Below are 17,544 nucleotides of genomic sequence, written 5' to 3'. Positions count from 1 at the left end.
CACACACACACACACACACACAGTGAAGGGCCTCTGGAAGGGGCGTGTCTCCCTGCTGGGGGAAAGTTGACACAAGGTCCAAAGCACCAATAGGAAGACAGAGCCCGCCATGACACTACATAGTACAGAGGTGGCGTTCAGGCAGTGAGATCACACCACTGAGGGAGGGGAGGAGAAAGAGAGGCACAGGGATTACATAACAAGCGCTCAGGGAAAGTGTTTAATTCTGAAATTTTCAAAGCTGACAATCCAAGGTGGATAAGTATAAGACAGACGGCGCAGAGCATTTCATGGCTCTTTCTATAACGTGATTGGAAAGTCTGTCCTCATGTTAACAAACAACTTCAACAGTCCTGAGCTAAAAGCATGGGCGTGAGCTCTAGAGGGCTGCAAACACTACTGAAGCATTACTGCTTGTGTGCAAAGCTATCGAAACAAGTGCCATAAAAGGGAGATAATGTAAACTTTATCTATAATAGCCTTTAATAAAGAACAAAGTACTTTACATAAATGATGTAAGCAAATACAAACGTGTAAAACATAGGACACCTCTCATAGTGTAAAGAAAGAACGCCTTACTGTAAGTCCCATATATATGAACAGTGTACAGACATTTAGTAAGTGGTTTATAACTATAAGCTATAATGTCGCTATAGACAGATATAATGACAATTCTAAGTGTTATTAATGTGTGCTATTTGTCAGCAAATATGAAGATATATGTGTTTATACACTAACCCCCCCATTACATGAATTAACAAGTGGGATGAACAAGTGCTTACAAGTACAATATAGTGTGTTATGAATATTTCAGAAAAGCCTTATCGTTGAATTGATGGCACCAGTTTTGTTTACAGATGTAAAGGGTACATGTACTTTTACAGCCGGGAGGGTATAAATACATACATCGGCATGCTAACATGCTCACACTGACAGTTTGAACATGTGCTGTAGGTATGTTTACTGTATCTACCATCTTTGCGTGCTAATGCTTGCCAACAAGCACTAGACACAAAGTACAGGCTGATGGCAATGTCATTAGGTCTGCAGTTCTTCGATCAATATTGGTCACATCGCAATGTTGTCCTGATGATAGCACTGGATTTATGGTTCAAGGTTTACCAAAAATTCAATTTATTTCAATACATCCAAAAGCTGTCAAGATCTCACTCAAATCAACAAATGTGAATTTTGTAGTTTCAGCCTTTTGGGGACGAGGGAATAGTTGGGATATTTCAGCAATGAAAATGGAAACAAAATGGTGGTGACAGGCCAACATTGCAGTGGCATGGTTCAAATGATAATCATAACAAATATAAATTCATAAATAAACTAATTCAGTCCCTTAAAAAGGTCAAGTTAGATTATTTTATATTGCAGTAACTGCAAGTCTTTTTTAAAAATTTGTTTTAGTCATTTATTTAATATCATGTGCAGTGCATTGTTCTGATGCCGCGTACGGTCTTACTCAGTTTCACGTGACAACATTGGCCAGAAAATCAAGAAACAACAATGGGAACAGGTGTTTGGTTTGTCCATTCTGAAACGTGGTGGACTCTATGAAAGTAGGTATGAAGATTCAATAAGGCTTATTCTGAGGTAACAAACACACAGTAATTATTAGATTCAGAACATAACAGGCTCATGAAAAGATGAGAATGAATACTGTACTCAATTTCTGGCCCTGAATCCATCACACTTGACCTTTATTAAACTGAATCTAGGATCAGAACACGTGAATGTGCGAACAATACACGGCAATACATCCAATAGTTGTCGCGATATTTCAGTCAAGACAAAAGTTGTATAATGTATATAACACATATGGAGATGTGTTTCTGTCCAGAGGCTTTTCCAATATGTTACCACCCACTCCCTGTGAATTCTCCGCTGTAGTCTTCATCGTCTGAGCCCATTTCCACGAGCAGTCTGGGATCCTCCGAGCTCTCAGGGTCCACGCCGCCCTGATGGGACAGAGCTCTGCTGCTTGACTCTTGCGTAACTGGGTCTGCTACATCCAAGTTCACTAAAAATAGAATGATGTAGAATTGTGAAAGGAATCTGCACACAAAAACAAGCCCAGACAGGAAAAAAGCATGACGCAGGCATTAGGGGAGGCATGTTGTACATTAGCTCTCTTATTACATGCTTCTTGATATCTAATAAACATGTAAAAGTAAACATATAAGCTGTCACGCTCACTCTTCTGCTCATCTGACAGGAATCATAAAATGCAGCAGACTTTAACAAAGCGATGGACAAATAATTCAGCACTGCATGGCCTCATGTCATGTATGAAAAAATCTGATGTACAAATAAATAAATAAATGAATAAGAAAAGGTCAGTGCGGCATGTCTTATTTATCCAATACCATTTTGTATAAACACAGTAACTATAAATGCATAAATGCTTAGAGAATCACACATTATTCAGAGTAACTTCCAGTAAACTGCCACTAGGAGGTGCTATGTACCTCCTGATGACTTTCCCCTTTCATGCACTTTTCTACTGATATCAACCAGAGTGGCCACAGAAAATGGAAGGTCACTTCCTGTGGAGTATGAAATGAATGTTTATACGATAAACATGCGATAAAGGTGGCACTAATGTGTCCTCAACAAACACGCTATAAACCTCATACCACAAGCATATAATAAATGACTTATGTGTTATGGTGAAGTTTAGGGTATGGTCATGGCATCATAAACAAATCCAGTGGTTCCCTTTCCGGGAGCTGGGATCCCTCAGTGTGGCCTGACATATTTATGCGGGCTTGTTAGATGTTTAAAACCATAGGAAAACAAATGTATTTACGACTCTTTTTTCTTTTTTCTGATCTTCGGACGTCTCAAATGTAGTTGAATGTGGCAACTTAGCACCCCACATGTCAAAGTCAAGGCCAGATCGGGCACACGGTACATTTTCTTGTGGACCAGGTGATGTTTGGATTTTCTGTCATACATATCATACAGGCTACTGGCAAGCAACATCCTGAGTGCTGAAAATATAACAGTGTTACAAAACAGCAGAACGAGCAGGTGCTGTGTGAGAGGTTGCCATGTTTAGCCATAAAAAGGAAAAAAAACATGGTGTTCTGACATGTCAGTCACTACAAAAAGGTTTGGAACTGGATTCTACAGTATCTCGAGAAATGAATCACCTGGATTCAAACAGCTCTTCAGAGTTTAGTGTCTTGATATAGAGGAATAAAAGTGAGATATTGTCTTGTTTTAAGGGAAACACACAAGCTTTGTGGACAAAACACTGGGTAGGTTGCTGTATTTGATGTTATCCAGTTCACTGTTGTGTTCACTGGCACTCTGACAGCCTGGTAAAATGCAGAACTATCAAGTGTCTTTGAATGTCTTTTTTAACCCTTATTCTTGTTTTGGTAGATTATACAATGAATTTAGACAGAAACAAACATGGAGTCGTCTGACATTCAAAGACGGCTTTAAATCATTTTACCATGTTGTCACGACATGTCTTTTTTTGTTTTGTTTTGTCATTACTGTTGTTTTTATCCTCACCATAGGGCAGTGTTTTTCAGTCCTAGTCCTGGGGCACGCTCCCCTGCATGTCTCTGTCTCATTTTGTTTGATTTGGTGCTGATTGCTAAAATCCTGGAGCTAACTTTGTTTTGAAAACTGCTTTATAAATACAGATTATTGTTATTATTATTATTGTTGTTAGTACTCCACATTTTTCACCAATTTTAGTTACTGACCATTACCTACTGACCATTAGACGACCTGGGACTGAGGCTCAACAATCAAGTGTCTTTCCCTAGTGTCACTTTTTGCACCTTTAAAGTAACTGAATTGAAACTAATTTTTCTGTATACTTAAAGAACGTGTTTTCTAAGCCTTAGTCAATGGCTCCGCCCATCCAGAGTCAGTGCACACCTGGATGGGCGGAGCCTCTACTTACACAGTTTAGAAAGATGGTTAAAGCTGCAGCAAAGTGGCATCACAGTCCCAGTGGTGAGTTGAGGGTGAGCTCTGGAGATATGTGTCTAGTGAAGAAACACACACACACACACACACACACACACACACACACACATGCACACACATATGAACACACACACACCTACACACACCTACACACATGCACAGAGAGCTGACAGGTTTACAACAAGAGAGAGGCAGAGAGAAAACAAGTGGTGAAAAACAGACAGCAGAAAGGAAAGCGTCTGATGAAAGACGCAGAGGAGACAGAACTGATGACAGCAGAGAGAGGAACAAAAACAAATCAAAGTTTCACAGTCGCTGGACGGAGTATACTGCCGTTCTTGTCATGTGGAAACCCACCAGAGTTTATGACCCAGTTTGAGTCGTAATTCAAAGGATAACCATCCAGAGAGTAAAGAAACACACACATTCATAATAAATCATTGAGGAAAAGAAAAGTACAGGTGAGGAATGAAGTCTGGAGTCTGCGAAAGAAAAGTGTACGGAGGGAGGGAGAGGAAAGGAAATAGAAGCCTCTTTGTCTTTGTCTGGGGGAAAGACACACACACACACACACACACACACACACACACACACACACACAGCTGTATCTACCTGTTTCTCAGGTTTTATTGTCACCACTTAAAGCCTGCAGGCGGATTTTTGTCTCTCTGAAGGGATCAAGGCGAGCAGTAACACCCTGAACACACAGTACAGGAAGTGAACAGGGGAAATTGTGTTCTGACGATTACTTTTTTGTGTTCCTTGCTTGTTTGTTGGGGCTGTAGGCATACTCCCGGTGCGGGGATGCAGTTACAGAGCAGAGGATGCAGAGGGCATGGAAAAGGACCTCAAATGAGCTGCACATTTTTGCAGGCGTGTGCTGCTGGTTATTGAATTGAGGAAGCTAAAAAAAACTAGAGCGCGACCGATGTGCAGTTTTTTGGGCCGAAGTGGATAAGAATATTAGGGGGTTAAAAATTCTGATTGGCCAACATACACACTTTTTTTGCTGTCATCCCGATATTTTGCGTTAATATCCACTATCATAACTGTGTGTGTGTGCTTGTGTGTGTGTGTGTGTGTGTGTGTGTGTCTGTGTCTTGTGCGGCTGATTATTGTATCATGGGACGTCTGCCTGCACAAGTCCCAACTCCTACGTGAGCCACGATCACCAGCCACAGCGGAGGGTAAGACTGTGTGTGAACTGTACACACAGTGTGTGAATACAGCTTGAGACAAGTGGTGGTGATTTTAATGTCAGAAATTTGCGGGAATTCAGAAGTATTCAGTGATCCTTAGAGTTATATTGTTACATTTGGAGAAGCTTTTTAATCAGCATTCGGTACATTAAAACCCAGACTACAGGTACTTTGATTATGTATTTATTTATTGTCTGTATACTGTGCTTAATAATTAAAATAATGTATTTGCTTTGATTGATTTTCATAACACCAGTCAAAGATAAATACAGCACGAAACCAGTCAAACTCAATGGAGGTTAAACTAATGCTTTTTTCACATTTTGGGATATATGCTACACTTTTTTAAATGGATACCACTCTCATGTGTGCAGAGTAAAGACGGGGTTGCAGCCAGCAGCATGTTAGCTGGAACAGACTGAACGCAGGGGGAAACAGTTAGCCTGGCTGTGTCCTGTCAGCATGTGGGATGAACAGATGATGACAGAACTCTCCATTTTGGGGGGAACTTTTCCGTTTTTTTGTCTGCAAAAAAACACAAAGAGTGAATTCTACAGTGTCACGGGAGGTTCTGTGTCAAACATTTTCTTGGCAGGTGCAGATTTCCTGTATTCCTGCGTTCCTTTGATCTTGCCTGGCAACCGGTGAAAACTCGAAGGAAGTGACCGTGTCCTGGCACGAAACAGCTATTGTTGGTGGTTGTTACCTTTGGACAGAGTCAGGCTACCTGTTTCCTTTTGCTTCCAGGCTTTATAGTGTTTGTGTTCCTGTAATGGAGCTGGAAAAAAGAAGAAAAAAAAAACCTGCACGACTCTACAATGTGTGACAGATTTTAGATTCTTTTTTGGCTATGGAGACATGGACTGATTTATTTTGGCACAGCTTTGCACTTCAGTAGTTTGTGCCTGTCAAGTCTCTTCGCAGGGGAAAGTGTGTCAGTGTGCTTCTCACGTGTCAGCTGTAACTCCAGTGTTAAATGTCGCGTTATCATCCTAATTGTCTGTGACGCTCGTCGCTGTGTTGAGCCAGCGACACCACAGGTGGACAGCGGACACAAAGCGGTTTCATTCATTCTTTGATATCGTCTTAGTTTACATGGAGCGCTGGATGAGCCACATTCCTGCCACAGGGAGCTGTTGGCGACCGACGCAGCTGCTGAAATGTCAGTGCCTCGCTTCAGAAGGCCTCAAGGTGAGGAGGGTTACTAATTCTCTTTCCCTTACGTAACTCTTTCCTTGGGCTCAGGATCCCTGTCGCTGCCCTCTTTTCTAAATGCACAAACCTTAAGTCAACACATTAACATGCAAAAGAGGCCGAGGAGAAATGCAAAGGCTGAACAAGCCACCGACCATGCGACGCCACGTGTCTCCGGTGACCTCTCAGGCCGTCTCCTCGGTTCTCCACATCGGTTGCGTTCAGACCGTGCAGGTCTGTGGGAAAAAAAGAATAGGCAGAGTGCGTAGGGGAGAATGTTTCAGGTGTGTTCACATCATTTGACAAATTTCCATCTTATCTTAGCTTAAAGTTTCGAATGTGTTTGGTAGTTTTGTTTTTAGTTTTGCTGGTAATCTTTATATGTTTTTGGTGGAGATTATATTTTTTAGTGTGTTACTACAAGTTCAGTATTTATAGTTACAATAAATGATTACAATATGCAGTGTGTAATAGAACACGTCACAGAAACTGGAATATAAAGACAGAATATATCTCACTGTCATAGACAGTTTCGGCTCTTTTTTTAACAAGTTCTAAATGGTATTATCTTGGTTATGTTGCATCTCGACTTAATCCTCTCCAAGGAAGTGAAAACCTAAAAAGAAATCTAATTCAGACCATCATGGAACAACGAGACCCAGACATCACACACCGTGGACACACCTGTATGGCTGATGAATGATAGCGTGGCATTGAAGCCTCTGTGTGTGATGCTGCTGTCCGACGTGAACTGAAGCACCATGACGCTGCGGTAGGACAGGACAGGAGGAGGAACGCTGCCAGCGCACAGCACGGCTGCACAACACAGAGCAAAACAAACTCCCTAATGCAAGATGTCGCTTCTTAAATCAGGAAGCGATGATGCAACAAAGACAGAGGCGACATAAAGGCGGACAAAATGAACAAAGCACTACAAAGATAAGGGGAGACAAAGGTGGGAAGAAGCCCGGAGAGCCATCCATCTTACCGATTTCGTCTCTTCCTTCCACGTCTCCGAGGACGGTGAGGGAATCATACGAGCATCTGTCCGACTCTTCCAGGGAAAAATCTGCAAAGTCAAGCTGAAACGCAACGCAACAAGGACACAAGTTTGTGTGAGGAATTCTTCAGTCGTGTATTTGTGCTCACTGGAAGGTTTTGTGCGTCACCTTCACAACATGACCGCGTGGAGCGTAGACAACCCAGCGCAGGACACAGTCATTACCGTAGAACTGTGGGTAATTTGGGCTGTGGATCGCGGTCTGACCCTCCACCAGAACAACAGCCCCGCACTCTGAATACACGCACACATATACAGCACGCACACAGCACACACAGGGGAAACACAAACACAGACCAGCCAGCATTACTAGACTTAACGGAGGTCCAGCTTAACACAAATACACACTTATCTGCAGACTGAAGACAACAGAGCCATTATTAACAGCTGGGTTCATCCGCTCCACAGCTACTCACTGTGTGTGTGTGTGTGTGTGTGTGTGTGTGTCTTGTGCAGCTCATTATTGTGTCATGGGACATCTGCCCACACAACTCCCAGGTTGCTACGAGATCCACAATCATGCCACACAGCAGAGAGTTAGACTGTGTGGGAACTGTATGTACAGTGTGTGTATACACTTTAAGTTAAGCGACGGACACAGAGCAGAACGTAGATCAGCCTGCACAGCTGCACTGTGAATATGCTGCTTATTACATGCAGGGATGTGCGCGGCTGCGTGCTGTACTGTGTGTCTGTGTGTGTCTGTGTGTGTGTGTGTTGTTGACTGTGATTCCCACCAGGATCAGAGCGTCCCCTGACAGCACGATGCCTAACGACGAAGCCACTTCCTGATCGGCTAATGTCAGAGGAGAAGAGAAGTGTTGCAGTCTGGGAATTATTTAGTAGCACTGGGCCTGGAGGGACACTCCCACAGAAAATCCCTGCAAAAAACAGAAAAATGCAAAAACGATGACAAACTACAAAGCAGTTCAGTATGTGTGATGTGTGCACACGTGTCTGTATAAATGTGGTGAGGTCAAAAATGATTGACTATTCATTTAACTGCTTTGTATTGGTTCTGGCTTCATTGGCTAAGGGTTTAGAGGAAGAGTATCTTAACAGGAAGCAATCTTATTCATGAGAGATTGATAAAAAATGTATAACAATCTCATCTCTGTGTGTTAAAGGGAAAGTTCACCCCAAAATCAAAAGTGTGTAAATGTGTACAGTACATCCAATTATGTCGAGTTGCGGCGATAGCAGCCGTAGAGATGTCCGCCTTCTCTCAAATATAATGTGGTGCTCAAAGCACCGAAAAGGAAACAAATAAAATATCCAATTTAGAAAACCAGAAATCCTGACCCAGTTTCTACAGATCAAGGGTTTTCAAGGCACATCTACATTCATATTCCTGCAACATAATGGAATGGATTTGGAAAATGAATGTGTGCAAAGTAGTGAATTCAAAATGATTTCATAATTGCTATATAGTTGTATACTGTAGTAATAATAATGTATGGTTGTAAAAAAATTCCACACCATTTGGGAACCACCCCTTTAGACGATCTACAGGCCTTGTTGTCTCAACAATTTGATGTAGGAACTATTTTCTTTCTACCAAACACCCGCTAACTGTATCACTGTGCAGGAGGAAGCTGCGTGTGCTCAGGAATGAGAGGCTCATGCTTGTTAATCTAGTTGAATTATTTTGCCTCCTTCGTCATTTTGCACAGTGATACGGTTCATATGTCTAGATTAATAGGAAGAAAGTAGTTCCTACACTAAAGGGCTGTGGGTTATCTAGACTTACCAGGTCCTGTTTTCTGGAAAGAGACATTGCTGCATTATGTTTTTTAAAGGTGTTTTTTGGCATTTTGAGCCTCACAAACTGAGTGCCTTTCATGATTGAAGAGAAGATAGACATCTCTATATGGATAACTCACCAAAACCACCAAAATCTCAATGGATAAATAGCACGACATGTAACATATATTTTCTGATTTTGGAGTGAACTTTCCCTTTAACACACAGAGATGAGATTGGCATCAACCGTTTTCTCTCTCATGAATGAAGTTCAACTATTCCTTTAAACCCATGCCAATGGAACCAAAACCACTTTTACAATCATTTTATTTTGGGATGAACTGTACCTTTAAGTTTGGACCTGAAACCAAAGAGTGTGTGGTTTTAGTTACACTGTGTCCAGCTTTCCAAAGTATGGGATCACTCCTTTGCAGAATCAATCAATAATGTGCTTACTGAATGTATTTTGGCTTAGTTTTGTCAAGAGATAACTCCCGCACCTAACCAACGCTCAAATGACTAAGCGTCATTTTTAAATTTCTGTTCATGTACAAATCAAATGCAACAAGACACACAAAAAAAGAGAGAACTTTAGAGATGTTGATGTATGGATAAAAATTTTTTTTTCACTTTGGACAGAGCCAGGCTAGCTGTCTCCCTGCTTTCTTGCTTAATGCTAAGCTAGGCTAACCATGTCCGGACCCGAGCTCTGTATTAGACTCACAGTCATAAGATTGGTGTTAATCTCCTCATCTCACCCAACGTAGTGAAGAGGAGTAATATATTTCCTAAAATGATGAACCTTTGTTTTAACCTCATTAATCCAGAGGTCCCGGGTGCCTCTGCTGCCACTGAATGTTAATGGTATCAGATAGTGCAGCCTCAATCTCACCGTGCGCTTCTGTGTTCACGTCCTAAACTCACCAACAGGCCTGTGGCTCCCGGCCGAAACAGTGAGTCGATCGTAACGGCAGTACGAGTCATTCTCCACATGAAAATGATCAAACTCCAAGAGAATACTGTAACCCGGAGGGACACTGATGCTCCACACACACAACCTGAAGACACACAGAGATTAAAAATATCCAGGGGAACTTTGACACGCAGGCTGTTATTATTTATTGATTAAGCTCCTTCTCCTTACAGTCATTCAAGCCTGAGCTGAAAGGCAAATGTTTGTGTGTAATAGTGCTAGTAGTAACGGTTAAAGTGAGGAGCAAAGATTTGTGGAAGGAATCAGGGATCACTTTAAATATGAAAATAAATTAAATTACAGTTAGAATCTGGGGTGTCACTCACTGGTTGTTGTCATAGAGATCACCAGGGCGGGCGGGGTTTCTGATAACGTCCTCTCTGTCAGTTATAGGTCCATCTCTCACACTGCAGAGATCTGACACACAGACACACACACACACACACACACACACACACACACACACACACACACACAGCGGTGTGTGCATCAAAGTAGCATGATGAAACATAGATGACAAGTTGCTGTGATGAGAGCAAAAACGACTCACTTGATAAAGTCGACCGATGCTGCTGCTGCTGCTCATTAGCTAAAGGAAACACAACAAAGAGAGTGTGTCTCAGAAAAACTCCTTATTAATATGACACCATTGTTACCAAATGTTATACCAATACACACACATATCCTGGTAAACTGTGCACACTTACTGTATATACATCTATACTCACACAGATCTAATATGAAACACTCGAGAGAGACATTCGACATGACGGACGGAATGTATTGCACTCATGTACCGTTTTGAAGTACATGTACTTCACTTGAGGATTTAGAAATACGCACATTTCTATTTCTACTCCACTACATTCCTGAATGAAATATTGTACTTTTTACTCCACTACAATTATCTGAAAGGCAGGCACTTTTCAAAGTTAAACATGTAATAACGATAATAATCATAATAATCACAATAAGAACAATATTGATAATGACAAATGAACTACATTTGATACAACACAGTACAAAACATTGTTGAAGACCAAACCAGTTGTTTGCAAACTTTTAACAGTTTATAGTTGAGGGGGTCGGCACATAAAATAACTCAAATAGACTGTTCATGACCCAAATGTATTTTGCGTAAATTGTACATTTGTTTTGAGCTATATAATCGAAAAATGTATTGAAAATCGAAATCTATGTGTTTGTCCTTCAATGAGGACTTTTATTTTTAGTTTTTAAAGTTCATTCTGTTAATAATACTTCTGTTCTTTTTCTTATGAAAGATCTTTCCTCGCCATGTAATTGACTTGTAATAGACTATTTTCTACATTGTTGCGATGGTATTGCACCACTGTACATACATCGATCATATCCTGTCCCTACTGAATCCTACTTTATAGAGCTACCAGCTCTGGAAACTGAATAGTGAAGCCAATTCAAATCTTAGTTTGCAAAATGATGCTGAGCATGTCATTGTGTAGTACTCTATTAATATTTCATCTGACCTTTTCTCGTGTGTGTGTTGTGTTCTGTGTGCTAATGAATTCCCAGAAAACATTCAAGGTCCCGTTTTTGTGCTTGGTAACAGACATATCATGGAAGTCTTCAGTTTCAATGCTTCTCTTTTTTAATAATAACAGTGGATCGAATGAGTGTGTGATATTAACGGGGTTGTTTGAAGGGACTCCTCTCAGCTCTGTGGGGCGTTTGGACTGATATTTTTTGTTTGATCACAAGTAACAGCGCTATTTTGGTTCAGTCTCACAGCTTTCATCAACCCTTTTCAGTCACAGCAGGCTACTGCTTTGAGCCAAAAATACTCTGATGCGCACACTGTGAGCTAATTGCCCAACACCAAATGACAGACAGGAAAAAGCAAAGGGGGGTGAAGTCCATCAAAGTGTCATGTCACCAGCCTGTATAACCCTAACCCTGATCTTCACTTTTATTCCAACACAACGCAGATATTAAATACTTCTCAAGGGTTAGGTGTCAAGTCAGTGTGTCAAATGGCTTGTTTCATAAACTAGATGGCCCCTTGATAAATAACAATTAAAGACACAATTAGACTGACTCATCTAGTAATAACCTTGTCTTAACCCACCCTCTCTCAGTTTACGCTTGATCCAGGGCAGCAGCAGCCTGACATCAGTGAAAACCCCTGGAGAGCCTCTTCTGGAAGGGGGGCGGCTGCTGTTGTTCCTCCAGCTCCGACCGCATCCCTTCCCCCAGGAGGTTACGCCCAGTGCTACCCAGTGACCGCCGCCTGAACCTGCCGGACATACCAAGGGACCCCCTGAGTCCCCCTGGAGGAGGATGAAGGGAGGAGTAAAACACTGCAGATCTGTTCCAAGCTACAGTGTAATGTCATGGAAACAGCCGACTCAGTCACAGATATTAGTGAAGCTGCTTTCAGTGGCTCAGGTTGAACTGGGCTCTTGACATAAATGGAGTGCAGACTGGTGGAAAGGACGGGCAGATGTATCAGATGCTTCCTTTTTCTACCTGGCAGGCGTCTCTTCCTCCTCTCTCTGGCCCGGCACACAGGACTGTCATGGCTGGCTGAGGCCTCGCAGGTCTCTGGTTAAGAAGTGAGCTTTTGATTGTCTGAAGGACATGCTGACATTTGGCCGGGTCCACCAAGTCTAACTGGACCTCTCTGAGCACAGCAGGGAGACGACCCTCTAGGAAACAGGAAGTGAGAGCTTAACAAAATAGGAGCTCAAGCCTGCTTGAACAATATTCGATGGGAGTGAGAGAATTACTTACTTTCCTTCACCCTGCCCCATCCACCCACAATGCAGTTGGTTTCCGGTGGGATTTTCTCCTCGGGCAAAGGCAGACATATTGGCTTGACACGAGCTCCTGTTGAAAAAACACCTATCAGTGACTTCAAGCGATACTACGAGTCTGTTGATGTGGGTGTGAGGTTCTTATCCCTAGTCAGTGTATCACCTGCAGTAGATGACGGACAGCTCTCCAACTGTGTGGAGAAGCAGCACGTATCACCGACAGGGAAGCAGAGGTACACCTAAAAAATATATAACCTTTTGAGTGTGCACTTTATTTTGAGACAGCTGTGCTTGTGCGTAGGAGTATGGACGTTGTACAACTGAGGGGATGTAGTGCCAAAGGAAACGGCTGTCTGACGGCAATGTAAAGTGTCATTTTTGTTGGTGTGCATTCTGTTTGTCCCTTTTAAAAGTACATAGCTTTGCTTCCCTGTCGGTGGAACGCGCTGCTTCTCCACACAAGGGGAGAGCTGACGGTCATCTACTGCAGGTAACACAATGACTGGGGATAAGTTCCTCATGCAACCCCACATCAAAAGACCCAAACTACCACTTAAACAAAGCGTGATCAGAATCACAATATGTAGTCGTCATTTCAACACAGACGTGCCAAATCGAATGCGCTGATCCAACTCCAGCAGAGCTATGTCGTAGCTCATGGGCACAGAATGATGGTACTTCTCGTGGACGGAGGCAGACTTGATCATAAGGACTTGCTCCTCTTCATCCTCGACTCTCTGGTCAAAGTCTCCAGCCACCACTCTCACGCCACTGAGAAACTCTCTAGACAAGGAAGACAACAGTTAGATTCACGACAAGCTAAGCTAACCTGTAAATTGTAGCACAGAAAGGAAAAAGGTCCCCGGGTAAGTAAGAGGTGTACTTTGAGAGTGATGCAAAGCAGTGTGCAGCGGTCAGGATCCAGCGGTCGGTCAGGATGGCCCCGCCACAGAAATGAGAGCCCTTGTTCTTCAGGGAAACCTGAGCAGAGACACCACGAGCTTGACTGATGCAAGAGAAGCATGTGGATGGCAGTGGTCTGAAATGTTTATCCGTCAGTCTAGCACCAGTGGGACTCAGGACACAATTCTCATAACTGAACAATCTAATGAGACTGTGATTCAACTCGATTGAAATGCCCATTTGTATTTTAGTTAAAAACAAAGTGTCATTTATTTTGCAGTACTCATCACATGTCGACCAACAAGAAGAAGAGGTCATTTTGGAATAGCTTCTAAGGAAGCTGCTGACGTTCATGCTCGCAGTTATGTCATTAATGGCCTTATCTTGAGACCACAAGTTCATTCTTTTGTAATCATGAGGAGAAAAAAAGCTTAATCAAACTTAATTTATCTTGTTATCTCGAGTAAAGAAGTGTGTTATCTCCAGGTAATGAGATCATTAACCTGTTATCATATGAAAACAAAAGTTTGTGAAATTAGTGCGGCTGTTATCGTCTTTCCTAAACCATGCTAACATGCTAAGAGGGAAGCTGATATCTAAAGCTATTACGTAACATTTACCGTGTTAGTTTGTTCTCATGTGATTATGCTCGCAGCAGTAGCATGATGTCTGTACAGAGCTATCATATTCCTGTAGTGTGCTAGAGTTAGCATGCTGTCTTTAGCATTATCAGCTAAAGTCAGTGGCCCTAAGGTTCAAAACACAATGTTTCACATCACGGAGAAGGCGGGACATCACTTCTTGGTTGTGATTGGACAGCATCCAAGTCCCTGCAAACAGCTTGATGTCATGTCCTCTTCTACTTCTCTCAGCCTCAGTCCTAAATCTTTCAAGCGTGCCTTGAAAGACATTTTAACCCCTTAAGGAACACCATTCCAACATAGGAACACCCTTCACTAAACGAACACCCTTTGTAAAAACTAATAGTTTTTTTGCTAATAGTTTTAAGCATCAGATCTTAACAGTATATACTCACTGTTGGAAAGCTGAGACTGTCGTGATTATTTTAAGCCCAAACAAATAGGAAAAAAGTCATTTCCAGACCATGTAATAGCCTTCTAAACTCACCATGACACAACATTAGAAAGAGCCCTCTCCCGCACGAAGCAAGAATGCCTACATACCTTCGGAGTGTTCCCTTTTTCCACAGCTGCAACGTCATGCCACAATTTTTTTCATAGTTCGCCAAGAGTCCATAGAATGGGAATATCCATGTCATTTCACCCAAAGCTTGCTACAAGTGTCAACGAAGCAAGAAACCCCAGGGTCTTAGCTTTCATTTAAGACCAACATTATGTTTCTAGGTAAAGGGGTTCTCAAGTTATAAGCCTTTGAATCTCAGTAGGCGCTCTTGGAAAAAAAAGGACCCAAGCAAAACGCACAGACATGCCTTTAGAAAGAAAATTGTGAAAAATCTATTTTTCAGTCTTGTGACTTCAGATTTTGAGTGTAGCAAGCTGGGACCTGTGGCTATGGCCTAATTGTGCCATAGACATACCTGAACCCTTATATCTTAGTTTATTGACATTTGAATTGGACGGAAACCAAAACCTGTGTTCCAACCTCTGTAAAACTGTGTCAGTATGTCATAGAATCACACTTACACTTCTAGAAAAAACTTGAGGGTGTTACCTTTCCAATGGTACCAAGCACATCCATGAGTCTCAAACTACGTGGGAGCTGTCATGCTTTTAATTTCGGTATGTCGTTTCGGAAAAAGAACCTTAAAATGGGGGCGTTCACTAAGAGGTTAAAGGTATAGCTGTTCCATGTACACTGAAATATCTATTTATTTATTTATTTATTGTGAAATGTCATTTTTTGACCATCAGGGCCATCGCACATAAGCAACACTGCGGTAGTTTATTCCAAATTCCCTGTCATAAAGACGCAGTTGATACTGATTTTTTTTTCTTTCTTCACAGTGTGACTGAAAATAAGTAAGAGATAAATAGATCAATAAAATGATGATATCCAAATCATCCAAACATTTATTATATTTTTTATGATTGCATTATGTGTCACAGTAGAGCAACTAAGTAATACTGCAGCATTTCCATGCAGATAAATGTCTATTTTGAGCTCTTAATATGACTGTAGAGAGGAAGTCCTTTGATAAAACAGAGAAGCATGGCTGTCATGATGTCAGAGTGTTACTCCATGATTATCATGGCCAAAATGATTAAGACTAGAGTGCTAATCCCACTGTTTTATGGCAGGTGGCATTGAGCATTAAGGTGCATTACCACCACACTGCGAGAATGGAAATGGAAATGATTATGAAATGTTCTGGATCATGGTCATTAACTGTATCTCATTACACCCCCGTGGTGAACATTTAGTAGGAAGTTCATCAGAGTGCTTCGTCAGTAGTGAACAGGAAATAACAGATAACAGCATGGTGGTAAATAGAAGAAGTGGTTATTCTCAGTAGTGATGCCATCAGGGCTGAGCACGCACAGAAAACCACAGCCACTGTCTGCACAACAAAACAACAGCTAGAAATGGTGTTGGATGGAGAGGGGACGAGCACTGACCAGCCATGGATGTGATCCGTATGTGGCCTCGGCGCCTCCGACCACCCTCAGAGACTGAACCATCGGGTTCCACACCTGAGGAGCCCCACACTTTGAAGCTGACGGACAGGATATACGTCACGTCAGTGTCTCGACAGCAATGAATGAAGAATCCATGCAAAACAAGAAAAGTGGCCTTCTTCTGTTTGGTATCCACCCTGTCACTCACCTGTTTGAGCAGCATCGATGCCAGTGTTGACCCAAAACCAGAGAGAGAGCAGAGCGGCACCGGTCCTCATCACCGACACACACATCGAGACTGTCTCCGACTAAGGAGACAAACTGGTTTATAGACCCCGACGTGTGTGAGGAGACACTTATTCATCAGGCAGTGAAAGTCTTGCAGCGGGAGGTTGGTGCACTCAAAAGTCCCAACGAAATGAATTGCAGTTATCCACTGAGTAAAAGTGTCGGCCCTCTCAAGGTCAGCCGTGGTGAGGTGTGTGTGTGGAGTTTTGTTGCAAAGGCACAGCCCAGCTGCTGTAAAACATTTAAAGAGGAGAAACAGTCATAAAACGCAGACAAAGATCCCGCAGGAGGCTAGCTGTTACTGTTGCACATGTGAACACGCACACTGACGTACATGCAGATAGAGCGAAAGAAAAGAAAAAGAAATGAAAAAAGAGAACAACGTTTTGATGGAATTTTGTTTGCTGTCTGTGCGCGTTCGTCTCTCCCGACCTCTGCACTCGAAACAGATGGGAACAATCATTTCCCGTTCAGGAAAACAACGTCATTTTGATGCTTTCTACTTTTGCGTTTGAGGTTTGCGTCAGATTGTTGTGAATGCTTGAAAGCACCAGACAATCTTTGAGGGTCAGCGTGACCTTTGACAGGCTGTATAACACGAGACACAGGAAACAGGGCTCTTACCACATGCTCTTTATGATTGGACTGCTGCGTATCTGTGACAACAGCATGAGTCAGACATGAGGCATATGAGGGTAACTAGCTTTTAGAAAACCTCCTGTTTTGACAGTCACTTTCCACTTGCTTGGAGCAAATCTGACCTTATAAGATCGAAAAAGTCATTTTGACTAACCCGGACAAGGATAAAATGTCACTTTTAAGTACCCCTCCTACGCAT

At 42.2% G+C, this 17,544-nt stretch overlaps 1 protein-coding gene across 1 annotated transcript; it reads right to left on the bottom strand.

Annotated features, from left to right (window-relative positions):
- Nucleotides 1-465: 465 nt before the first annotated feature.
- LOC115586207 (ovochymase-2) lies at nt 466-16,926 on the bottom strand. The gene is made up of 16 exons (XM_030425034.1): nt 16,627-16,926; nt 16,419-16,516; nt 13,802-13,899; nt 13,529-13,701; nt 12,896-12,991; nt 12,632-12,810; nt 12,231-12,432; nt 10,677-10,715; nt 10,453-10,543; nt 10,078-10,211; nt 8,148-8,291; nt 7,520-7,644; nt 7,339-7,432; nt 7,035-7,166; nt 6,506-6,586; nt 466-2,026 (listed from the first exon to the last, which is right to left on the bottom strand). Exons 1-16 carry the CDS (start codon nt 16,709-16,711, stop codon nt 1,863-1,865), a joined length of 1,935 nt encoding a protein of 644 aa, XP_030280894.1. The 5' UTR covers nt 16,712-16,926; the 3' UTR covers nt 466-1,862.
- Between the last annotated feature and the right edge of the window lie 618 nt (nt 16,927-17,544).

The sequence above is a fragment of the Sparus aurata genome, chromosome 8 (genome assembly GCF_900880675.1).
Source record: "Sparus aurata chromosome 8, fSpaAur1.1, whole genome shotgun sequence".
In the NCBI taxonomy this organism is placed as follows: Eukaryota; Metazoa; Chordata; class Actinopteri; order Spariformes; family Sparidae; genus Sparus; species Sparus aurata.
Note: the sequence above shows the minus strand (reverse complement) of the source record. Positions and strands in the feature narration are given on the sequence as shown.